Source organism: Rhea americana, unplaced genomic scaffold (genome assembly GCF_003343005.1).
Source record: "Rhea americana isolate MKP2758 unplaced genomic scaffold, rheAme1 scaffold_479, whole genome shotgun sequence".
NCBI lineage: Eukaryota > Metazoa > Chordata > Aves > Rheiformes > Rheidae > Rhea > Rhea americana.
This window is the reverse complement of record NW_028186622.1, coordinates 49,325-75,192: the sequence shown is the minus strand read 5'-3', so window position 1 is coordinate 75,192 and position 25,868 is coordinate 49,325. Positions and strand designations below refer to the sequence as shown.

Sequence of the window (25,868 nt, the reverse complement as noted above, 5' to 3'; positions counted from 1 at the left end):
GCACCTAGGGAAAAATAACCCTAGGCACCAGTACAAGCTGGGGGCTGACCTGCTGGAGAGCAGCTCTGCAGAGGAGGACCTGGGAGTGCTGGTGGATGACAAGTTGACCATGAGCCAGCAATGTGCCCTTGTGGCCAAGAAAGCCAAGGGTCTGCTGGGGTGCATTAGGAAGACTGTTGCCAGCAGGTCGAGGCAGGTGATCCTGCCCCTCTACTCAGCCCTGGGGAGGCCTCATCGAGTCCTGTGTCCAGTTCTGGGCTCCCCAGTACAAGAGAGACATGGAGCTACCGGGGAGAGTCCAGCATAGGGCTACGAAGATGATCAGAGGGCTGGAGCATCTGCCCTGTGAGGAACGGCTGCGAGAGCTGGGCCTCTTCAGCCTGGGGAAGAGAAGACTGAGRGGGGGATCTTATCAATGTGTATAAGTACGTGAAGGGAGGGTGTCAAGGAGACGGGGACAAACTCTTTTCAGTTGTCCCGTGTGACAGGACAAGAGGCAACGAGCAGAAGTTGAAGCACAGGAAGTTCTGCCTGAAGGTGAGGAGGAATTTCTTCACTGTGAGAGTGACAGAGTACTGGAAGAGGTTTCCCAGAGAGGTTGTGGAGTCTCCTTCTCTGGAGATCTTCAAGGCCCGCCTGGATGCAACCCTGTCTACCATGCTCTAGGTGACCCTGCTGAGCAGGGAGGTTGGCCTAATGATCTCCAGAGGTCCCTTCCACCCTTACTGATTCTATGATCCTGACTGCATAAAGATTTTTAGAGGCACAAGAATAGCAGAGGAAACAAAAGCAGACAGCATCCAAGGATGCACCACTAGGAAAATCCTCTCCTGCTTATGAAATAGCTGTTTCAGCACAAGTAGCTAACCGAACAAGGCAGCATGCTGAAGTGTAAGCCAAAGTGAGTGATGCTGGATGAGAGCCAGAACCTGTAGCAACTGGCATTCATAGTCAAGGTTACAAGAAGCACACATGTAACCTTTGTGGACACAGCTCTCTAGACAGCTCTTCAAGCTTCACAGCACTGGTGGGCTAACTGCATGTGTATAACTAAAAAAGATTGCTTTTAAGTGAAGGGCAGAGCAGACGAATTCAAGGACAGTGTGTATAAAAAACCTGAAAGTTTCATCATCATTTCTCAGGTCAGTCCCTTGAGATCAAAAACTGAGAAACAGACTGAGAAGGGAAGCAGTACGCAGGATCAATCTCTTCCATTTCTGAAGGCGGTCCAATGAACAGTGAATTCTTCTGCCAAGTTCTGATCCAACTGAAATAGTGGTGGAGGAACATCTACATTCATGCCTATCATTCCAGATAGCCTTGAAAGGAATCAGATGCCCTGTCCTGGTTAAGCAATTTTTTTTTTCCTAGGCAAGGGTCATGTCTAAAAAGCCTTACCTGATCCAATTTTGATCAGTCCGTTGTGCTGAATGAAGATGGTGTCACAGGTCAGGTTGCCATGGATGATTGGAGGATCACAGGAGTGGAGGTAGCTAGAGATTCAGAACAGAGCACTGGTAAGGACATCACCCAGGGTGAGGCAGGAATCCCTCCCTTCATGCTTCCCCTGTCATAAGTAATATCAGAAGAGAACATAAGGGCAAAGACTGCACACAAGGGATCTATAGTAATGGGGAGATTAAGCAACTGTACAACATCTCTAGGCTAGGCCAGAATCATGAAAATTAAGCAAATGGCCTCTTACTAAAAGGCTCCAGAACATGGGAGAAAATAAGAAGCCTTCTCTGATCTGTTCAAGAAACCCAGACTACCAAGAGAAAAAGAAAGGATTTCATCTGCTCCAGTACTGGAGAAACACTGCCAGGTAGATGCTAAAAGGGTTCAAATGTTATACCAGAGAAGTCAGAGCCTTATTCTGGCCCCACCATACAGCATTAAAAAGGCACTCAATGCTGTAAAAATATTAAGTGTCTTATCATGCTTTCCAGCATGCACAAATAGAAGTTTTTCCAGTGCTATGGTCCCAGACACATTTGAGGCTAGCCAGTTTTGTATCCCACTCTACTAGGTTTTATGTTAGCAGCCAGCACAGATAAGGACTGTCAACTCCAACAAGCTTGTTAAAACCCTAACTATGCCTAGACAGCTGTATTCAGCCAAATAGGAACAGGTTTCTCTACTGAGTGGGAATCTTGCTCTGATGTCTGGGTGTTTTTACAAGGCTGATATTAGCTACATACTAGCTCTGCCTTAAAAAAAAAAATCCTACTCAGCTGGGTACACTAAGGCAGCTGCAACAATCTGCATCATCAAGAAACATACTGATCCACAGCCTCTGCACACACTTGTATTTTCCCAGCTCCACATACACTAACAGTATCATACTATATCACTTATGAGTATAGCACACACTGCAAGGCTGCAGCTTGTAAAGATTAAGAAAATTTTCCTCACTCTGCTCAGAATTTGATTTGAAACTTCTCTGCAAAATCTTCTCAGTCATGGTTARAGCCAGGTTACAAAGCTGGATACTTTGGCATGCTAGAGAATGCTCTTAATATCTAACTCATCACATACTCATTACGGCATCAGTTACCACTGGTATCCAAAAGTTATGTTACACCATTTCAGAGGCTTTAATATTATTTAACTGAAGACTCTGGGATTGGTAGTGGAATTAATTCTCTGCAGACTATCACTGGGACAAGAATCAGGCTGTGTGACAAACTCCTCTTCAGATTTCATTCCATGAAGCTTGGTAATGATTGGCAGCATATGTTCACAGCTTTTAATACTCTGTAAACAGACAGGCAGCAGGGAGGCTGTATTTAAATAGATGGCTAGATCCCAAGGCTTATATCTCACGTACCTGAGAGCAGAGAGGATCTGGGTGCACCAGCGCTTCCAGGCCTACAGACACACAAGAGGGAAGAAGGAAAGAAAAGACTGTTGTTGCTGGGCCTCTTTTACTCAGTGCAGATGTATAGGAAGCTAAGAACTGATGGGATCAATACTCCCATAATTAATTGAGTTTCCACACATTGGAGAGGAGGCATGTTCCTTGACCCATACAAAACTCCTCTTACACACAGACCCCTTCCATCTTTCCTGTACACACCCAAGGAATGGGATATGCCTATCACACCACACACCAGAAGCTGCAAAGCAGCAAGAAACAAAGCAAGCAGTATTGAATAGCTGCCTCAGACACCCTGCAGGTGTTTGGGAGACACAAAGGTATCTCTCAAAAATCTTACTACACCTTAGCAGACACTTTTACATAATACAATTTACTCAGTTCTAGCTGCTGTGTTTATATGCTAATGGTGAACTGACAGAAATATTCTGCCATCCACAAACATTATTGGATTAAACAATGAAATACCCATTCATTGGATATTTTATTAATAGCTTAAAAACTTAAACTGACAGCCAATCACTATAGGTAGGATTTTTTGGTGATCTTCCAAAGGAATCATAATAGGCTCAATGATATTAAGTAGAAACAGGCAACAAGTTTACAGTAGCAAAAAGGAATTTGAGCTACACATAAGCACCAAGTTTCCTTCTCATTAGGGTCTTCTGCTGCAAGAGCTTTCCAGAGGCTGATAGGCTTGAATGAGAAGAGGCATACATTTGGGGGGGTGGGGGGGAGAAAAGGAGCTACCTTTTCATTCATAGTCTTGTGGTTTTTCTTTGTCTTCTTCAGGAACTGTTTCAAGCTCCCTGAAGACATATACTCAGTGATGAAGATCACCTGTAGGGGCAGAATGGGACATTACCCTTACTTCACTAGTTACCCACAGGATATATAGGGAGTGAGAAAACCCAAAGGATCGTTCACTTTACTTCGTTACTTACCCTAGCCTTATTCTCCTTTACATCAGCCCAGTATTTGTGAAATTTCACAATGTTCAGATGTTCCAGCTGAATTAAATTGTCAAACACTGCTTTAACTTTCTCCTATAACATCAGAAAGACAGAGGTACATTACATCAGAGACTACCTCAGCCCACATCTTACTTTCTCTTGGGGTCTGGGTGCCCACACACAACACGATACATGTCAAAATGCTATGCCAAGAACAAACAGCACCTGATTCCATCATATCCTGCACCTCAGCTGAGCACTGTTCAATCACAAAGATAAAACACGAGAGCTCAGGGAAATAAAACAGCAGTAGTTCTCTGACACAGTTTCTGCAGAGGTCAGGTTTAAGCTAAATTTGCTACACCTAACCAGCACAGCATTCCTATCATGGATGAGCTGCAAGTCCAGACAATAACCCACATGAAAGGTCACTGACACCTATAAATCCTGCTCTGGCCCAAGATGTAGGAGACACCTAAGCTTACCTCTTGAAGCTTAAAGTTCTTCCGCTCAGAAAACTGAACCTCATTCCAAACAACTTCCACACCTTCCTCTGTATCCATGGCCAGGTAGGCACTATCAATCCCTGGGACATTGCGTTGATTCACCTGGATGGGAAGGATGGAAACAGATGCAAGAACCAAGTTAGTAAGATGTGACCACTGTTATGCCATTCACTTGACTATTATGAACTTTGAACATTAACTTTTAAACAAATGATCATCCCAGGACTAGATTGTCCACCTGTATTTCAAAAATGGAACATAACCAAAGGAGAGTACAAAGGTGTAGGCCACACAACAAGAAGTCAGAGCTTAGCATTATTGAGGGAAAGCTTTTTTTTTTTTTTTTTTTTTTTTGCACAAACACTGCTTTGCAGTAAAAGCTGCCTTTTGGCATTGTTACAATAGATACATTTTTCTGTTTTGTTAGAACTGTAGTTCATTTTGCCGTAAAAACCCCTAACCATACAAAAGGGATGTAAAAAAGGCTGAAAAAAAAATCAGGCATGACTTTCTGAAGGAATTTGCTAAAACATGCTGATAAATGAAACACAAGAATAAAGGAAACCATTCCCAAGTCTCTTCCCAACTTGCAGCTTTGCCTTTGTTTAGCTGTACTTGGATCAGATTACACAATTTAAACTACTATAATAACTTTAAGACAATAAACTCAAAATTCAGCCCAATGCAAGTAAGGTCACACCTGGAAAAACAACAATAAAAAACACAACAGCATGTACACACACACACACACACCCATACACACCACACAGACCTAAGGGGAGGGGCTCTGCTAGAAGAGTTTAAAGCATAAAGCCTAACATGAAGATGGCTAGGGCAGTAAAAGAACTTCAATACTAGAGGACCTGCGCAGGTATAAGAGGAACAACACTCCTAAAAGCAAAATTTATCATAATATTGTTTCTTCAGAAACACAGCAGCATTCAAAGACATTTATGACTCCTCTATTCAGTATCTAGAGCAACGTCTTGTATGTGTTGTCCTTCCCGTGCTATTTCACAGGTTGAAGTTATAGTCACGGTTAAATGCACCAGACAATATCATAGAATCAGTAAGGTTGGAAGGGACCTCTGAAGATCATCTAGGCCAACCTCCCTGCTCAAGCAGGGTCACCTAGAGCATGGTAGACAGGGTTGCATCCAGGCAGGCCTTGAAGATCTCCAGAGAAGGAGACTCCACAACCTCTCTGGGAAACCTCTTCCAGTGCTCTGTCACTCTCACAGTGAAGAAATTCCCCCTCACATTCAGGCAGAACTTCCTGTGCTTCAACTTCTGCTCGTTGCCTCTTGTCCTGTCACACGGGACAACTGAAAAGAGTTTGTCCCCATCCCCTTGACACCCTCCCTTCACGTACTTATACACATTGATAAGATCCCTCCCTCAGTCTTCTCTTCCCCAGGCTCTCACAGCCTTTCCTCACAGGGCAGGTGCTCCAGCCCTCTGATCATCTTCGTAGCCCTATACTGGGGCTCTCTCCAGTAGCTCCATGTCTCTCTTGGACTGGGGAGCCCAGAGTAATAAGAGTGGATTTCTACCTCGAAGTACATACTTAGAGCAGAGAAGACAGAGGGTAGAATTTACTTTAGTTTTAAATCATCAACCATAACAATTCAACATCATCTGGCCACATACTCAGAATCATTTCACTTTCATCAGATCTAACTGTCTCCCTGAGATAAAAGCCAACAGATTCAGCTAGCACTCCAGACTCATCTTCCGCCTATATTAGCTCCTTGAAGTCCTGGCCATTTCACTGCTATTCCTACTAATATTGTCTCATATTTGCTTCCCGCATTAAGGACCCCCTCAAGCATCTCATATGGTGGAAATTTCTGACTCCATAAAAAGGTATCTCTCAAAAATCTTACTACACCTTGGCAGACACTTTTACATAATACAATTTACTCAGTTCTAGCTGCTGTGTTTATATGCTAATGGTGAACTGACAGAAATATTCTGCCATCCACAAACATTATTGGATTAAACAATGAAATACCCATTCATTGGATATTTTATTAATAGCTTAAAAACTTAAACTGACAGCCGATCACTATAGGTAGGATTTTTTGGTGATCTTCCAAAGGAATCATAATAGGCTCAATGATATTAAGTATTTCAAAACTGCACATGATATACCAGAGTGATAAATAATTATAAGAAAAGAGTAGCCATAGTGATACAGATTGCTCAGTAAACTAAGCAGTAAATTATCCTAAAAAAAACAGAGGCAGTGGGGTGACACAGGCAGGAATATGGAATATCACCTGTAATTGCAGAAAGGCAGACTAAACTGCAGAAACAACTACTGAAAGCAATCACAGCAGATGAGCAATTTAGCAGGAAACATTCCCGCCTACACCAACCCCATCTCCCACACAACACTGGGGAGTCGGGGGGAAGGACTGACACTTGATTCAAGCGGATGCTCATATTTATCACAAGACAGTCATTTGCTCTCTCTATTAATACCGACATCTCAATCCTAGGTCAGACTTGTTAAGTTTCATTGCTAAAGAAAGCTGAAAGATTGAAGACAAGAAAGGTCAGACAAATTTTATTCCTTTCTATTTTAGTAAAAAATATCTAAGGAATGATAGCAGTACAAGATCTCTCAGTACAATTAATAAAGTGTGATATCAAAAGGCTTTATTAAGAAAAGCTTAAACAAACTTCCAGCCAATTGAAAGTAGATGTGTTTTAGTATTGCCAGGACAAGATATAGTCATCACTACCCATGCCCTGTGCCTATGCATCCCTTACAGTCTCTCCCTTCATCATACTTTGTGTAATTAAAGAGCTTCTAGCTTTGCTGGATTAATTACTTAAGTCCTCAAGTATTGACAACTACTCAAAATCTGCCATGATGACACAGTCAGTGGGGGCGGACTTATCATAGCTTCTCCCACTTCTAGACAAGCTTACCGAATGCAAGTCATTTCCATGACTCATGGGCAATACTTGAAAGCATCACATATGACTCAAGACACCAAACCCATCTGACATCATTCAGGGTTTTAAAATAAATAAATAAATAAATAAATAAAATATTTTAAATATAATAATATTTAAAGTAAATATTTTAAACATTTATTTAAAAATAAAAAGATAAATAAATAAAAAATCAATTCAAGAGGTGATAAACAGTTCGGGCAGAAGAGTACGAAGGCAGACAACCAAAAAGGCAAAAGCAAATTCCTTCTTTGTCTAGGTTGCTAAATCACTGTTCCACAACCGTCCTCCATGCTCAGCAAAATGGAATCCTAAGCCCTTGTGAAAGCGGGTCTTGGCATCTGTCCTGCACCTTCCCTTGGGTTACAGCTGGCTATTGCCTCTAAGTAGCTATTGGTGACTGACTGACAGACAGTTGCGAGCTTAACAGGTTTAAGCTCACAGTTTAGAAGAGGAACAGTTTAGAAGCTCTATGGCAATCAATACTATTGTAAACAGATGTAGTTGGATCAGTATAAATTACAACTCTCCACAAACCTGACTGAGCAAGAGGAAAGCCAAAGGGGGTTTCAAAATACTGCCTTTCATGCCTTGCCCTAAAGGGCAAGGGGTGCAACCAACCAAGAACGTAGCCTGGTATACCCACGCCCTGAAGACACTCACGAGCAGAAATACAGTCTTCACCAGAAGAATGTCAAGTTGCTCTCTACCTGGGCATAAGCACAGGACAAAGACAATGCAGGTTCATGACATACTTCCCAGCAACTTCCTGCAAGCTTTTCAAGATTATTTTAATAAACAATTAAAGAAATCTTAAGACTTCTTTAATTTTAAATGGAGCTTTGATGACCAGATCAAAGAAAAAGTGCCCATGTACCACACTGATGGAACGACAATATAAGTTCAAAACAGAGGACTTCAGATGAAGAGAATCTCATGCTCATGGACATTGAGAGGGAATGAAGCAAGATCAGATCTAGACTAGCGTAAATAAAATATCCTGTGTTCTTAAAGATGCTGCATTACTCTGAACAGAAGCAAGTGGTTTAAAACTACCCCCCTTTAAAGCACTGACTTCTCTCCCAGAAAGCTCACATAAACTAGGCAGGTTTTTAAACTGTAACAGGAAGTTTTTAACTAAACTGTTTAGCATGAGTTTCTAACATAAGACAGAGGAAGCAGTTCCACCACTACAACAAATTTGCAAACAAAATATTAATGTCGTTCTTTATCTATACAAACAAGAGCTAAAGAAACTCAAAAATATTTAAAGTGAATTTAAGTAGTTAAGAGGGGAAAAGAAAGAAAAACAAGATTCAAAGGCTACTACTTCAAGGTGTAAGTTAATGATAAGGAAATAAAGTTAGAATGCATTTCCCTTAGCAAGTTATTCCAAAATTGTCTAATACAGATTTTTCCATAGCTCTCAAATGTTTAGATACCTCTCAACAAAAGATGACTTTTGGAGAAACATTCTCCAGTTCACAAAAATCTTTCAACTCATAAAACAGTCTAATTCACAGGTGATGATGATGATTAAAAAAATAACAAAAAATAGGATAATTAATAATACAGAATGAAATTGTGCATTGTGGAAAAAAGTTTAAAATGACAGCATGCTAGGCCAAACACTTATAAAAGCAGTACATGTACATATTCATTTAGTGGAGGGGAGGAAAAATAATAAATTATTTATAATTATTATTATTTATAATTAAATCATGCAAGGTACAGAAAAAAAAACAAATCGAGCAATTTTTAATGTTTCTTATATTACAAGAGCTAAAAAGCAGTCAATGAAGCGATCAAACACATTTTAAGAAGAGGAAGCACTTGATCCAGACATGCACATAATTAAATTATAAAGCTGACTACTATGCAATCTTTTCAAATTCAGAAGTAAAAATGGCCACAAATTGATTAAACCAAATAACTGAAGTATGTGCATTTATATCTACTATATACAATAGCTCAAATACTGTACCTGCCTCAGAAATTTCTTAAACTCCTGCTTATTGCAAGAACATGTCACAGCAAATCACCCTTTTTTTTTCCCTCCCCACATTCATCTCCTGTTCACTTTCTAGACTAATAGCTTCCTGGTAGAACCTCTGGTTTGCCCACCTAAACCCAAAAGAGAAAAAGCTAGAGCAATACTCCACATCTTCACGAGACACTCTTCTTCTGTCCGAAAACAGAGTATTACACATTTCTTTTTCTCACTATATTGTGTGTGTGTGTGTGTGTGTGTGTGTGTGTGTGTGTATGCGCATGCATGTGCACAAGCTCACAGATCTGACAGTGAAATTCAAGCCAGGCTAGCCAGACAGTTAGGGCAAGAGGTCCAGGAATTGGATTTTACAGACACAGAAGATCTGGAAAACAGGTACCAGAGACATCTGTGAAAAGTGATTTTCCCTGAGCACTGATCCTCAGAAATAAGATCAGGCTACTCATGCTGTCTGTATTTGTGTGAGATGCTTAGATTAATGTAAACAGGAGCGTAGTGCTTTTCTATTTGTGGCTGGCCATACCTTTAAAGAGTGCTCATACCTTTAAAGAATGCCCATGTGTGCTAGGAATTCCTGTGCAGCCTTGCTACAGACAGCACCTAGAGTTAGAGGCAGGGAACATCTTCTCACCTCTAATGGCCCAGCAGAGAAAGAATTCCCCAGCTCTTCCAGTCCAATAAATTCACCTACCCCTTTACTTACTGTGGATGCAGTGAGGATACATGCAAGTACATCCTGATGCATACCAAATGTCACTTGTACAATTTTCTACCATACATAATGCTAGTTATCTGTCTGAAGTCCATCATTTAGGAGATACCATTTAATAAGGCCAATACAACTCTTCAATATTTGAAGGGTTTTCATTAAATTCAGACTGGCGTAACTGTGGTCCAACACTGCATCTGCTGTTAGTTCTTGACATCATACTCCAACAATTGCCCCACGCCAAAGAAGCTGATGACATACCTCAAATCAGAAGGTAAACAACAATAACAGACAGATTCCATCTGGGGGTGGGGTGGGTGGGTGTCAAATTTGAGTTCTTTCCCATATGCAAGCCTGATTGTAAGAGTTGATCCCCACAAAACAGGGGCTGCAGCAACCAAGACTTTGCAGTGGTTTCTCCTGGGCCTCAGAGACCTGTCGGACAACAGGAAGGCTTTGGTGCTGGCAGTAAGCTACATAAAATGTGTTTCTTTAGAACAGCTCTAAAGAATGTGCAAAGCAAACCCCATATCTCAGTCACAGACAGCTGAATTATAGCTAGCACTTACAACCACCCAGAAAAGCTAGAAAAGAAGCAAGCAGCTGCTCTGGCTGTGCCTGCTCCCCCCACTGAGGCACTATAAAGGTTGAGAACTGATGCTGGCAGATGAGGCACTAAGGAAGCTGCCAGCTGTCTGTTACAGTCAATAAGCAACATAAAGGATCTGTAGACAACAGGCCCAGGACAAAGGCTCAATTCCCACTACATCCTGCAGTGCCCTCATCTTATTCAAGCCCATCTCAGGGGTTGACTCCTTCCAGGAAGCCCCCAAATGAGCTAATAAAAATGTTACAAAGACTGCAAGGTATTGCCCCTTTTGAGTATGTTCCCAATGGTCAAGTAAAATAATAAGAACTACAGCATGGCATTAGCTTTCTACACTAGTTGGAAACACAGGTCTATTGCCAAAGACTGGCAAAAAAAACCTGACAGCTAGCTTGCTTTTGCTCTGCTACTCTTTCATTCTCCAGCAGCAGAATTCAAAGCTCAGAGCATCTGAGGTACTACCATCTCAACAAACATCTCATTTTCCCCACATACAGAAACACAGATTTGTGATAAGAAGAGAAAGTCTGGTGCTTATCTTTTACTTCCTCAGCAAGTTTCTTCTCAGTTCCAACAGCTGCCAAGAAATCAGACTCAAGCATCAAAGAATCCAAGCACTCAGTCCGTTGTTTTTTTCTGTCCAAGAATTCTGCACTCTTATCTCCTTGATAAAAAATAAATAAATCTAGACGCAGAAAAAGTATCAACTGGCTCCAGGTGAGAAACAATTTGAGAAACTAAGACTCCCACTATAATCAAAAAGACAGAGATATAAAATAAAGATGAGGTAGACCCAGCATTTCATGTCTTGCTGGATTCAGCTCTTCATAAAACACAGCTTCTTCAGTAAACTTTCACAGAGCCACCACGGATCAAGGGATATATTGGCTTGAACACTATCCCTTAGTTGTAATGTTCAACCATCTCATCATCAAGGGCCATCAGACTAGCTGGGAACCAGCTATCCAGATGTCAGCAAGGTCTGTATTTATCCTCTTAAAAAGAAAGAGACAGTAAGGGCAGTGCAGTAAAGACAGAGGTGCTGTCTACATTAGCCTTCTGAACTTCCAAGTTATACCCTATAACAAAAACCAGTGAAACTCAAATACTAAACATGTATATACCCAAGAGGGGCAACCTATACTGCCTCCAATGCAAGTTTTGCACCTGAGCTGATATCCAGATCCACACAGAACTTTATCACCCTTAGCCTGCACTAAGATAACTATGTGGACAGGAAAGGGAACTAGGAATGACCAAATTTAATTTAGTTCACTTGATGGTAGAAAATACCAGAGAGGAAAAAAAAATCAAAAAAAAAAAAAAACCCACAAACACAGCAACCACAGTATGCACAGATGCACTTAAACACAAGAAATTTGCCTCCAGGGATGAGACAAAAGAGAACCTGTGGATCTCAGCATTCACTGAAGTGGAGTATTACATGAAAAGTGCTCCAGCTGCTGAGCTTGCAGAAAAACTGGTAATACATCAAGCACAGAACAAAAACTAGACAAGCATGAGGTCAGTTCTTTCTCAGTGGAGGTCACTGATGGCTAGCAAGAGCTCAAACACTACCTGTCAGCCACCTCAGAAATCACCACAGCATTTTAGAATCTGCAGGAAAAAAGCAGTCCCTAAATACGCCCTTTGTGTGGGAGGGAGCAAGTCAGCACCTGGGCAAGCTTGTAATCAAAGGACCAAACACAAGCAGGACTGCACAAATGGTACAAGGCTTTCCTGCTCATCTTGAGCAGTTTAGCATATACTTGGGGAAAGGGAAAAGGTATTGCAGCAGAGACCAGTACTCTTTCTCTCATCCTCTTTCCTCCTTTAAGGGCTAGGCTTCACTCACACCTGCAAAGTTTTCTGTGTCACGAAATTAAGCAGCATTTGGGGAAAGCTGTACTGCAATGAAACATGCCTCACAAGGAGCCTGTAGAAGGGGAAGTCTAGCATACCCAAGTCTGCACAGTCATTTTCTCTATTAACTATCACAGACATGCTCACATACATACCCAAAAGGGAAACAGCTTGCTCCCACAGTTATATATCTACAATCTGTTACCACTAAGAAGTTCATTCAATAGCATTAAGCTGGCTACTCACTAAGTGAGTTACGAACAAATTACCTACTCATTAGACTCATTTCTTGTCATCTCAAAGTCACACAGCATCAAGCATGCTCATGAAACACCACAGTTTTTAAACACAACCATTTAAATGCTGAAGGAGAAATTAAAACAGCCTGAATAATCCCTCTGAGCTTCCCAACAACCAACCATAAATTCTTAACCTTAGCAGTCAAACTGACAACAGCAGCTTTTCAGACATACAATTGACCTTTATATTAAATACTTTGTTGACATCAAAGTCTTGGCTTGTGCAATCACACAACATTTTCCTATCCACAAAAGGCATAGAAAGAAATCTGGTCAATAGGTAGCTATTAAGCAGATGACAAACTACAAGACCATCTAAGTCTGAACAGTTGAGTCCCTCCCAATAAGATGGGCTCCCCAAGTCAAACAGAGTAATATTGGGCTAAAAATTCACAAAAAGAAGATTCTGCAGCAGCAGAACATAACTTTTCCTACAGTTATATTCAGGACACTATTCTTTTAGATTTGTGTAGCTGTTGTAGAGAGTAGACATCAAGTCCAAGGCCTAGCAGGCATTTCAAATTTAATACCTGCCACTGGTAGAAGTCTAAAAATGAGTTGCATGTGTGTTGCTACACCCTATCTCTATTAAGAGGCTTCTATTCCTAGGAGGCGTAGTCTAAACACACCAGACAGGTTGTCCAAGCATCTTCAAATTAAGAAAAATAAGTGTCTGCATGCTGCCTGGAAGACCAAGGCAGGCTTGAGTTTGTAGAGCTAAGGCCTGGAGAACCTATTAGTCTCAGTTTCTCCCTCTTGCGATTCTACTAACCTCAAGCTGTAGATATTTTCTCTGTGCCTTTCCACCATGAGATAGGATTCTGTTACAAGTTTATCTTCTGCCCCTTCCAGAGATTAAATGCTACACATCACCCTTGCATGTCAGGGGAGCAATCAGGCGAATGTTTACAGTTGAGAAGGGCTCAGCTCAGATAATGCAGCAATATAGTTTACAACAAACCAGTAGACCCATGCTTGTGATGTAGCAGCAGCAGATTTTCATTAGTCTCTGCAACGCTTAAGGATGGCAGAGCTCCCTGAAAATGCCAGCTTGGGCTACACATTGCAAGAAAGAGCAGAGTGATGCCAAAGCCTTCTCTTGTATAAAGTTGTTCAAACAACAGAAAAATACTCTATTGGACAAGCCACATTCCTCTCCCCCCCCCCCCCCCCCCCCTCTTTTGCAGCAACTTTGCCCTTAAGGTTTAATCAAAGCATGTCAAACCACTATTCAAGAAATGTACCATAAAGGGTTGAACTTTTGGGACAGTATGGATGCTTAATCCTTTATCTAGTTACAATAGCATCTTAGTTACAGAACTTCACATTAGCATTTAAAAGAAAACTCCGAACCTTCCTGGCAATTATGCAATTCACACTACAGATGTTCACTGTCTTTAAGAAAAAATTACAATCCATCAACTCATTACAACCCTTGCCTGCATTTTAATTTCAAGCAGACTTGAAGTTATGTTAGCTGACGTATTTTAGATCGGGCTGCTTTAGCTAAAATATGACTGAGTAATCCACGTCCAGCTACATTTTAACTGGACTTTGCAATCCTGCTAACTTGATTGCACTTACAACAACTGAAACAGTTTCTTCTCTTCTCTTCCCCTCCCCCCGCCCCAAGATAGCCTCTGCTAAATTGCTAACTTTTTCTGGACACAAATCAAGCACATTAAGCTCGATGTGCTAGCTAAAACCAAGCGTACCAGAAAACCTGGGCATCGGTTAAGGTTACTGAACTCCCATGTGATTTAGATCATTGTAACTAAACAAAGACAGAATGAATAAAGGGAGATCTGGGAAGGAGTCCAGGATAGGAGAGGCAGTATTCTAATAACTTATGCTTGACTACTTTGTTAACATAGATCCTTCCCACTGGRACCACACACATTTAACCCTACATCCAATATAGGGTGCAGACCACCACTAAGAGTTAAAAATCTACTGAAGCAGTTCTCAACTGAAGAACTATGAAATAAACCCTTTAAGAAGTTGCTAGGTAACAGTGTTGTGGTTCAGGCTCACGAGCAACCTATGGGAGTTTGTGCTAATGATGTAATGTTTTTATCCCACATTTCATTGGCTAGAGAAGGAATCACTCTGGGAAGAGACTTAAAAGTCCTTAAGAGCAACAATCATCTGCCTTGTCAGTTTGCCTCAGTCAGTTTCCTTGACTTATGTGCTTTCCCCCAGCTCTTTAGGTAAGACACAACCACAGTGATACAAAAACTTATTCCATACATTCACTGCTTTTTGAAATGCCTAATATTATGCAAAGAAAGCTTCMTTACAAGATGCAGAGGTGCTCAGGAACCACACTGCAGTTTATTCTACTGGAATGTACTAAAGCTTAGGATAAATACCCTCAGCACTTACACCCTCGCTGTTCTATGTACAGACTCCAAATTCATAGGACTTCTCCCTCAAATTTATGAACTCCTGTCTATACAGTCACTACATAATGGGTCACCTGGATTCTAGGAAGATTATTACAAAGAGTCCATTAAAAAAAAAAAAAAAAACAAAAAAACAAAAAAAACAAACACCAACACTTAAGTATTACATGTACAAACTTGCATTACATGTACAAACTTACATCCAAGTGTGCTACTCAAGCTGAGAAGATCATAGAATTTAGTAAACATCAGATTGCGTGTTGTGCATACAACCTTAGCTCTGTCTCTGTGGGCACATGTGCTGTCTTCTCCCCAGCTTATCTCATTATGTTGCTTCAGAGGCATTCAAAGAAGATATTACAAGAAGATACTATAACTCAGCACCCAAAGATGATATTGCTAAGAGGAAGCATCAGGATTGTGTAATGGGAGGGAAGTAACATTCCTGTTTCATAGAGTAACACCTCCTTACTGCCAAAGGGATAGCGAGTGAATAAGAGTTTGTCTATATAGATACATTAACTGGAATAACCAGTGCTGACTGACCTATTACATTAACAACGCTTTATGAGGACACTACTCTAGTAGAAGAGATACTTTGGTGCATTAAGGTGCTCAAAAAGTAAAGCTGTTATTCCAGAAAAACTTTATGCTGGAACAGCTGAAGTGGAAGACTTTATTCCAGGGTGCAGACCAATCCAAAAGCTGAAGACAGCAAAAGATATAAGGTAGGTCGCATGGCTAAGGTAACTGAATGCCATTCCACAAGTTCTGGTCTAACCAAACCACATGTTTATGTGCAAAATTAAGAAACAAAACAGAACTGTATGATCATTGGAAGTGCACGTAAGAGATAAAAGGCCCCCACACAGGCAACTGTAGCCAATATCAATCAGACGTTTAAATGCTCAATAGTTCCTCCAAGAAGGCTGTACAACCTGGATGGATGATGGTTTGGGAATTAGAGAACCCACATCTACCCTAAGTCAGTCAACAATCCATTTTGCAACTTTCAGCAGGTTCCATTCTATTGTTATTTGTCTATCTGCAAGGTGGAGCAAAGCTCATTCATCTAACGTACAGATGTGCATTCAAACCAACCAGGCCCTCTAGTTCTTAGGCTAAAAGTCAGCAATCTAGCCATGCCAACTTTTTGAGTTTGGGCCTTAATTTGTCTGCATATGAGAGAAACAAAATACAAAAAAAAAAAAAAAAAAAAAAAAAAAAAATAGAGCCTATCAAACCTTATGTTTTTTATCTAGGACACTACAGAAAAGCCTGGAAGGAAATCAATCTTTCTGTGTCAAAGGGATCTGCAGTAAATAAAACATACTGAAAAGACAAACGAACTTCTGCTTCATTCCCCAAGCCTCTCCTGTGTGCTGATTCAGTGCAGATCATAGAAGAAAAATCAGCTTCTATTCATAGTTTCAGATTATCATAGAGAATATTCTGAAGGACAGAAATAAAGCTTCTTTCAGATACCTTCCTCACCACAGTCCAAACTGTAGCTTCACTACAAAAGGTACATTCTTACTACACCTTGCTACGATTTTGGTTTATGTCAACAAAAAGACAGGTTTCAAGCAAGTAAAGGTAAGGACCATGRGGAACTGTTAACCTTATTTTGACCTCCCTGTCTAACTTATATTAGAGAAAATGACTCTTTCACCATCAACAGAGCTTGGAGTATCACATATCTATATGGGTAGGTACAACAGACATGAAATTACATGTTCAGTCCTGACCTAGCTAAGAACATATTAGCATTTATGTGGCAGCACTGCAGTTAACATCGTCTGTCTTTCAGCAACTACCACAACTATACAGCTTGGCCAACGAGAGCAGGTTCCACTGAGCCAATCTTAAGTGGAAACCAGTCCACAGAGACATTCTCCAATAAGATATATAGTACACAGTGAATTGTGGAAAAGAAACAGTCCCAAAACAACAAGATCTAATTGACTTGTGTCTTCAAACAGGAGAACTCTGATACATACCCCAAGCAGTGGATGAGAGGCAGACAACCCAATAACCTAGTCTGCATGAACTGGCCATGCTTCACCTTAATTGAAGGCTTCAAAGCAAAGCAAAATCATGGCATAATTCAAGATCAGACGAGACCGGGCAACAGGAGGCCCCCACATTAGGTACTGCTCATTTCACGCTCCTGAGCGAACACAAAGGACTGCATAGTCATCACTCCAGGTTATTCCCAGAGCGAGAGATCCAAGGAGAGGCAGAGAGGAGTGCCAAGGTACCCTCTTCCCAGAGCAGCAGCAGGCCCTGACGCCACCTGTACAGCAGAGCCTGCAGCACAACGCATGCACAGGGAAATAAGCAGGCCGCACTCCAGAGGTTGCGGACGGCAGGGAAAGACTCCCCACCACCCCAGGAGCGCCACGGACCCTAGCCGCGGCTGGGACAGAGCACAGCAGGGCCCGCAGGGCCATGCTGGCCCCGCGGCCCCGGCCCAGCTCCCTACGCGCCGAGACCCGGCGGCAGCACTCACCTCCTCGCGCCGCTTCTGCCAGCGGCCGCACGGAGACTCCTCGAGGATCTCGGACTCGTCCTCGCTCTCCTCCTCCTCCTCCTCCTCCGGGGGCGCCGCGGAAGTCACCGGCGGAGACACCGAGGTCATCCCCGGTCCGGACGACGCGGACTCCGGCTTCGAGTCAGAGCCGCCGCTCGGCACCTGCTTGGGCTCGCCCTCCGACATGCTGCGCTCGCACACCCTGCGGGCCGGACGCCGGGCCGTGAGGCGGGGCGGGCCGCGAGGCCGCGCCTGTCAGCCGCGGGCCGCGCGCCGGGCCTGCAGGTGGCGGCGGCGCAAGCCGGGGGTGGCGGGGGCAGGGACTGGGGAGCGGAGCGGAGCGAGCCGCGCACTCACCGGGCTCGCCCGGCGCCTCCCGGTCCCGAGCGCGTAGCCACTCCACCGACAGGCCGCGTCGCCGCCAACCGCCGCGCTGCGTAACGCGCTAGGCAGGGCGGGGCAGCCCTCCCGCCGACCAATGAGAGCCCCCGCGCGCGCCGTCACCCTTCGCGGATTGGCCGGTGGGCGGGGCCCCGGGCTATATAAGGGGCTAGGGGGCGCCCCCGCGCCTAGTCTGTGTGGGAGTAAGGAGTCGGGTCTGCGGCGCTCCCCTCCCCCCGCTGCGATGCTGCGGGCGGCCGCGGCGCTCATCCCCAGCCGCGTTCGCGTAGGGCGCCGCAGCGAGGCGCTGGTCCGCCCGGCTCTACCCGCCCCGCCCCCGGGCGGCCGCGCCCGTTGTCCTCACTAGCCCCCTTCTCTCCTCCTTGCAGGCCCCAGGGCCGGGGCGGGCCAGCTCCTCGAGGGGCCGCTGTGGCCTCGCAGAGCGCGCCCGGCCCGGAGGAACCTGCCGCAGCGGGAGGGAGGCGGTGTACAGAGGGTGCGGCCAGGTCTGGGTCTAGGGAGAGGCAAAGCCCCCGGGACAAGGCCCACACGCCGTACAGGGGGCGGAAGGGAAAGAGCGCGCAAGAGCCCCGCGGCCCAGGGCCGCCGCCGCCCGGCGCGACCACGTTTCTCGCTTGGTCGCGCTACCCTCCGCTAGTCTCTATGGCAGGCACTTCCGGCCTCTCTGCCTCGCCCGCGCGGCTCGCTCCATGCTCTCCCCCAAGAGAGCCCGCGCTTCCGGCGGCGCTACTTCCGCTCGGCGGCTCACTGGTGGTGGTCCCGCCTCCCCCACTGCCTCGCCGCCCGCGCTGGCCGCTCGCGCCGCCCGGTGCCGCCCGCTCCGGTCCGGTGCGGCCCGGCTGCCGCCGCGCCTGCCGCCGCCCCCCCCGCACGGCCGCCGGGCCCGCCGCCGGAGCCCGCCGCGCCGCCATGGGCGCCTACCTGTCGCAGCCCAACACGGTGAAGAGCTCAGGGGACGGGGCCGGGCTCGGGCCGCGCCCGCTGCACTTCGGCTTCAGCGCTATGCAGGGCTGGCGCGTCTCCATGGAGGTGAGCGCGGAGCGGCGGCGCGGCCTGGGCCCCGGGGCTGCGGCGGCCTCACGCCGTGACCTCGTGGGAAAGCGGCCCGCCTCGGCGCTTCCCCGCTCCTCCCCCTCCCCGGGATAGCATCCCAGCGGGAACGAGAAGCTTGGGCGCAGCAGCAGGGCAGGGGACGCGGGAGTGCCGGGGGAGCGCTGATCGGCGAATGAGAGAGCTTCAGGGCTAGCATCTGCTTTTCTTTCCGGGTGGAAATGAAGTTCTAGCGTCTCTGTTCTCTCTCGTTGTTCTTATTCTTTTTTAGGGAGATTTACTGCAAAAATTCTCATTCTTACTCTCATATAAGTCTCCTGTAACTAGGCCTGGCTTTACCCCCATATCAACTAGGTTGTGAGAGAAATTAACTATATTATTTGGCTGAAGGAGCCAGATGTTTGTCCAAACACTCCGTGAGAGTTTGCAGGAATTGCTTTGTAAAACTGCTTGTGTAAGGCCAACATATGTCTGCTTGGATTGTTTCTCTGCCTTACTCACAGTTCCTAGTTCTTTGAATTTAATGCCCTGTGCAAATACCATTAACGTGCTGGTTTATTCTCCCTTCTAAGCAGCTACGAAGAAACCTAAATTGGATAAGGATGAATAATGCAGCCACCAGGGTACATCTCTGAAAGCAACCTTCTTGCTTGAAGTTTTTTGACTACCTTGAATAGCCTGTCCCATTCAGACCTCTGAGGATTGATTTCTTTTTTTTTCTTTTATTTTTCTTTTGTTTTTCTTTCTTTTTTTTTGCAATTATAATTTTGAGTCATGCTATCAAATATTTTTTTGCTACTGAAACCTTACAGTAATCTTACTGGTAACAAAACAGTGACAATGCTTTTCCTTCTTTCTCTGTGCATTTGAGCTTTATGCGAAGCTGTCGGCTGTAGTTTCTGAGGCAGAAGAATTGGCACTTGGGTCTCAGTCTGTCCATTCTGGTGACCTCTGCACAGCTGAAATGTGGCACAAAGCTGTTATTGGAGCATTGAGGTGATACACAATATATAATTTCTGCAAGGTGATTAGCTCTCATGTAAGAGGCTGAATGCAAGCAGTGTTCTGGGAACTGTGGTGTGCAAAGGCTAAAAGCACTTGAGGGCACAGTCTTGGATGAGGGAGGGCAGAGAGTTGCCACTGTTTATAATGTTGGTGGGCAAAAGTAGTCTTCCCGCTGGTGGAATATCAGCTCATAATTTCACTGCTTTGAGGCATGCTCTTGCCGCCAGTGACCTTTATGGAAATTGGATGAGGCCCAGAGCTTGCAGCTGTTTTCTCTGCACCAGCCAACATCTTTGGCATCTCCGTGCTGGTAGAAGCAGTACTGAGGGCATTGATGTAGGCATGGTTTAGCTAAGTTATCACAAAAATGAGATAATGGCAGRAGTGCTTGTGTTACGAGTTGAACCTGCTGCAAGTTTCTCCTAAGACTGTGATGAAAGAGAAACTGTTCATTGTTTCACATACAGTCAAACAGACTTTGGCAGTTCTGTTGCATTTTCTTGCATTCCAGAATTGTGTGTTCTTTGCTATTTCTCCTCTTGCTTTGTGTATTTCCTTTTCTTTGTATTTAATTGTACTTTCACTCTTCTGTAAGGATTGGAGAAAGTTTTGAGAATTCTGTTAGTGTATATTTAAGGCTTCAGTTATGGGTTACATTAGTGAAGCCAGTCAGAGTGTGCAAAGTGGTGGAAATCGGTATTTGTAGACAATAGAAGTTTGCGGAAAGGAGTTATCTGTTAGCTTATTTGTATGTATTTAATTTATATTTTAGGAGCACCCAGGCAAGAGAAGTATGCAGCTTCTGAACACATGTGTAACTGTCCACTCTTCAAAGAGAGTACTTTGTGAATAAGACTTTTTGGGGATAAAGAATAAGGGGACCAAAAATAGCGTTGGGTACTACAAGTGACTAAGAAGAAATGAAAAAGCTGAATTGGAATAGAGAGGAGTGCTCAATGGGATAAAGTGGGATGTAGAAGAGGTATTTTGGAGGTAAAGGCACTGGGCCTCTCTGAGCTCTTTGGCTCTAACTGGAACTCTTACAATGAGACACCAAGGCCCCCTGTGTACGTTTCACTCTTGACCTCACAAAAAGAGTCCCTGCCTCAAAAAATGCAAGGATTTGATTCAAAATCTGGAAATTTTTCAAAATAGCTATGTGTTTTAACTTGTTTGCTAGTTTCAGGTGAATCTGATGTTTGACTTTTCAAATGTATTGGTTCCAGTTCTGTTATAGTAACTGATAAGGTAGTTGAGAGAGACCTAAAATCATGCCACCGTGAGGGAAAGGCTGTAGTATGAATTCAGCCACATTACTACATTGCAGAAAATCTGATATGGAAGGGGTGGTTGGCAACCAGGCTTCATGAGTTCTCTTGATCTTTCTGAAGAGCATGAGATCACGGTTACTTGGAGGACAGTCAGCTGCAGACAGTTTACCAGGTCTTGAAGGAAGGGGCAGATTCACAACTGACAGCATCTTCTTGTGCTGGCAGCTTAATGGTCAGTCAGATGCTCTCTGAACTGGTCTTAGCATTGAAAATGCTAGGTATCTGTACACAGTCAAAATTCCTGAACTGTTAGTGCTCATAGCTGTGTTCAAAGCAGCTTAGAGCAAGCTCTCTCTGCAGTGTGGAAACTGAGCTGTCTCCTGACAGCCTGTACTGGCCATGTTTGTCAGCCCCCCGTTGAGAGCAGCACCCTTGTCCGGGATCAGGACATGCTGTGGGGAGTGTTGTAAAAATGAAACAAAAAGACCATTTTTGCTGCCAGTGTTAGATTTTCTTCCTTAGCAGTAGCATTTGCTTTACTTGCTCTAATTAAACTGCTGCTTAGTCACCTGGGACTTATCCCAGTTACTTTGTTGTGTTTTTTCTGTCTCTTTAGCTTCTGTAAATGCTCTAAACATACAAGTGTGGGGGGTGGGGGTAGGGTTGTATATCCTTATATTCATCTCTTGGCCAGTGAACTTTCCAGTTAAATTACTGAAGTTATAATTAAGTCATTTTTTTTCTTTTGAACTAAGATTATAATTTGCCCCCTCAGCTATTGTTTTCATCAGTGTGAGGTGGTTCCATTGCACTAGGTGCTGCATAAAGCCAGAACCTCTCCTTTCTGTTTTCGCTAACACTTGATAGGAATCATGGGGGAGTGGAGTTCTTTGTAAAGCAGTGGCACCCTGAAGAGTGAAGAGCTCACAAATCATATTTAGTTATCAAAGGAGTGCTACAGTAAAAGACTGGAAAAGATCAACAATGTTTTGCTGTGTAGCAACCAAGTGTGACTGTGTGTGTTTATATATAGAAATTTTCTGCCGTGGTTGGCAATGTGTCCATCTGTATTGTAGATGTTGTTGCCTTGGAGTAAGCACAGTGTTTTGGGGCACCTGTAGCTCATTTAATTTTCAGGTGATTAACTTGAACCATGGCAAGGATGATCTACTCTAGATCACAATGTTTAAAGTATCATGTAATTGCTTTTGAACAAAGGTATGTGGAGTCAGGCTGTAAGTTGATAGGATAAGACTTGCACTTCAAGGAATGTTAGAAAATTAGTTGAGAAAGGTTAAGAGACATGTTCAGTCTATTCATCAGTTCTGGGCTTGGTGCTAGAATAGCCAAGTATGGTTTGCTGACCCAAAGGATGATAGAGATCAGGCACCTGGCTGTACGATCTGGGTGGTGCCTTCAAAATCTGCTTTTTCGGTTGAGCTCTTGTGGAGAGAAGGGCAATTTTGTGTGTATAGCTTTCATATTGTTCATCCTTGTTGTTTGGGAGCATGTACAGAGAAGGACATGTATTGTATTTATGCCTGAAAATGTCCTGGGACACACTGATCTGGTTTCTCAGGAGATTCTGGGGGTTTCTGGACAGCTGGTAGAATCAAAACACCTGACTTACCTCAAGAAGTGATACTTGGTTTGGTACTTTGGTTTAGTGCTGTTAGTTGACTAGTTGATATGTCGCTTGCTTTGCTGCTTGAAGGACACTTAAGAGAGGGTAAGCTCTTTGCCTTTCTTGCCTGGTGCCTTCCCAGAGCGTGCCACACAACAAGCTGTGCAGGAAGGAGCCTTTGTCCCAGTTGCTCTGAGATGGGAAAAGGTTTTCCAAACCAGTGTTTATTCTCACTGAATGTGGTAATCCCGTGTACTGTATGACTGTTTTTTCATTGGGGTATTGGAGTGGACAATCTGTGACTGTATTCACCCGAAAAGCACAAGCAAAAGGCTAAGTGTACTACTGCATTGTAGACCTAAGGTCAGGAGGCTCCATATTTGACCTTCTGGCTTTAGGTTGTGTTGAGACCTGGAGAAGAGAGTGCATTTGTGGGAATGGCCGGACTCCAGAGGTGACCCTGAGCAAGCTACATTTGTCTGTGTGGAGGAAGTTACCAGTGTATCAGCAGCAGGGTAATCTGTATTTCTGTGATTACATTCTGTTAGACAAACCTTAGCCTAGGTACCTATTTGTACAATGGAGCATGGCTCACTGCCTCCTGTGCWTTAAGCACTGTGAGATGTTACAGTAATGGAGATATTGCAGGTACCGGCGCAGACAACAGTATAGGCAGAAGGGTTTGATTTTTGTCTTGTGCTTGGCAATATCCAGAGTTACTGTATTGGGGAAACAAGGGAGTCTGAAGTACAATCTGAGAGATGTTAATAAGGGTTGGCTACTGCTCTAGCACAGAGAGCTCCATAATGTTAGAGATCTGTGCCCCTTCCTCAAAGAAGAGTGCTCACTAGATAAGCTTTTTTAGAACGTATAAGGAAGCTTTCTCACTATTCTTGCTTTCTGTCTAGATCTGAGAACCTTTGTGTCAGTGCTTGTCGCCTGCATGCTTCTTTCTCCTGGTTCTTTGCTGGGCCTAGTGCAATCCATGTCATTCAGACTTTTACTTTCTCTTTCAGGATGCACATAACTGCATACCTGAGCTGGACAGTGAAACGGCCATGTTCTCAGTCTACGATGGACATGGAGGTAAGGTTCCCTTGTTCTCACCAGAGTTCTTTGTTGTTGCTCTTCCTGTTGGCTCAGTGAAAGTGGTTGTTGCCTGGCTACTGGAGCAAGCATCTAACAATCCTTAGAAATCCTGCTCCTTCTTAGAAAATGTTTTCTTTTTTAGGTATAATTGAGTAAGGCTGTGAGTGTCTCTTAGGGTTTCTAGAAGAAAGGTCATGATTTGATACAGAATTGCAGTGAGACTGACATTCCACCTTCTAAAAATCCTCTAAGAATGGCCATTTATTTTCTTGGTTGGTAAGTCAGACTGGATAGTCACAGAAGAGTGGCTGTAAGAAAGACCATGTGAGATTAGACCAAAGGTCTGACTCCAGTCAGATGTTCTGATGGATGCCAGTATTGCTTTTTCAGAGGAAGAGTTTTTTTTAAAAACAATCAAAACAAAACAAAAAAACAGAAGAGGGAGGTCCATCCCCTGACACCTTCCCAGCATCCATACCCCACTTAAGAGCCTAAGATTTCAGCTATATGATCTTGTAGACAGCTGGAGTTTTCTTGATGAACTCTTCATAAATTTGTCTAATTGTGTTTTAAACCAGTCTGTGGTTTTGGTAGTCACTTGCATATGCTGTTTTATATATGACAATTATTTTTTGTTTGAAAAAAAAACTAATCAAAATTTACTGCCTGATAATTTCACTGTAATATTCCCAGCTTGCCTATTACAAGAAATTAGTGAGTAAGCACTGTAACCACTTTTTACTCTCATAATTTTGGACTGTCTTTCCTTTCTTCCAGTCAGAAGATTTTTAAACTTGTGTCTGCTCACACAGCTGTATCTGTACCAGTAAATTCTATAACAGCAAAGCCCATTTTCTGGCTCTGAGGCCAGTTGGCAGTCTGGCTGCATCCATGCTATTAAGCTGTCTTAGCATTTAGAATAGTTTGGCTGCATCCACACTGGCTGTTGGTTCCTGGCCCCTACTACATCCTGAACTGTGTTCAGAAATAACTTGGGGGAGTGTTAACTGGCTTAGGGCAAAAGTGTGCCACAGACTATTCTAGTAATTTTTAGCATAGGTGATGAAATGCCTGGGCCGTAGCACTGATGCTAGGCATAGCCATGGATTCCAGGCATTGTGGTGTTCTAACTATATTTGTCTCTTTCTTTTTGTTTGAAGGGGGAGGAGGAGGTTCTAGTTCTGCAGCATGCTTTTAGTTAGGATGAACAGAACTGCATATAGCTTTCAAGATACAGATGCAGCCTGGGTTCATGTGACATAAGTGTTTTCTGCTTTGCTCTTGGTTCCTTTATTAACAATTCTTAACATCCTATTAACTGCTTAATACAACTGAACAGTGAGTTGACATTTTCAGAGACCTGTCCACAGTGTCTCCCAGATCTTTCCTAAGTGGTGATAGCTGTGTTTGAGTCCATCCAATGTGCATACATGGGTTGGTTGTTTATTTTTCATGTTCGTCTCTCTGCAATTGTCACTGAGGAGTTACATCTGCCAAAAGAGTCATAGAATCAATAAGGTTGGAAGGGACCTCTGGAGATCATCTAGGCCAACCTCCCCGCTCAGCAGGGTCACCTAGAGCATGTTAGACAGGGTTGCATCCAGGCAGGCCTTGAAGATCTCCAGAGAAGGAGACTCCACAACCTCCCTGGACAACCTGGTCCTGGGCTCCGTCACTCTCACAGGGAAGAAATTCC

General features: G+C 43.8%; 2 protein-coding genes across 2 annotated transcripts in view; one reads left to right on the top strand and one right to left on the bottom strand.

Annotated features, from left to right (window-relative positions):
* The window catches only part of NRBP1 (nuclear receptor binding protein 1), a 38,074-nt gene extending 19,906 nt beyond the window's left edge, over positions 1-18,168 (bottom strand). The window contains exons 1-7 of the mRNA XM_085316702.1: positions 18,089-18,168; positions 17,711-17,933; positions 4,317-4,439; positions 3,823-3,924; positions 3,629-3,718; positions 2,831-2,871; positions 1,399-1,493 (exon numbers count right to left, since the gene is read on the bottom strand). Coding sequence (XP_085172828.1) covers positions 1,399-1,493; positions 2,831-2,871; positions 3,629-3,718; positions 3,823-3,924; positions 4,317-4,439; positions 17,711-17,917 — 658 coding nt within the window. The 5' untranslated portion in view covers positions 17,918-17,933; positions 18,089-18,168. The remainder of the gene's footprint in view (positions 1-1,398; positions 1,494-2,830; positions 2,872-3,628; positions 3,719-3,822; positions 3,925-4,316; positions 4,440-17,710; positions 17,934-18,088) is intronic.
* A 739-nt stretch (positions 18,169-18,907) lies between these two features.
* The window catches only part of PPM1G (protein phosphatase, Mg2+/Mn2+ dependent 1G), a 26,009-nt gene continuing 19,048 nt past the window's right edge, over positions 18,908-25,868 (top strand). Inside the window, exons 1-2 of the mRNA XM_085316700.1 lie at positions 18,908-19,162; positions 24,100-24,169. Coding sequence (XP_085172826.1) covers positions 19,043-19,162; positions 24,100-24,169 — 190 coding nt within the window. The 5' untranslated portion in view covers positions 18,908-19,042. The remainder of the gene's footprint in view (positions 19,163-24,099; positions 24,170-25,868) is intronic.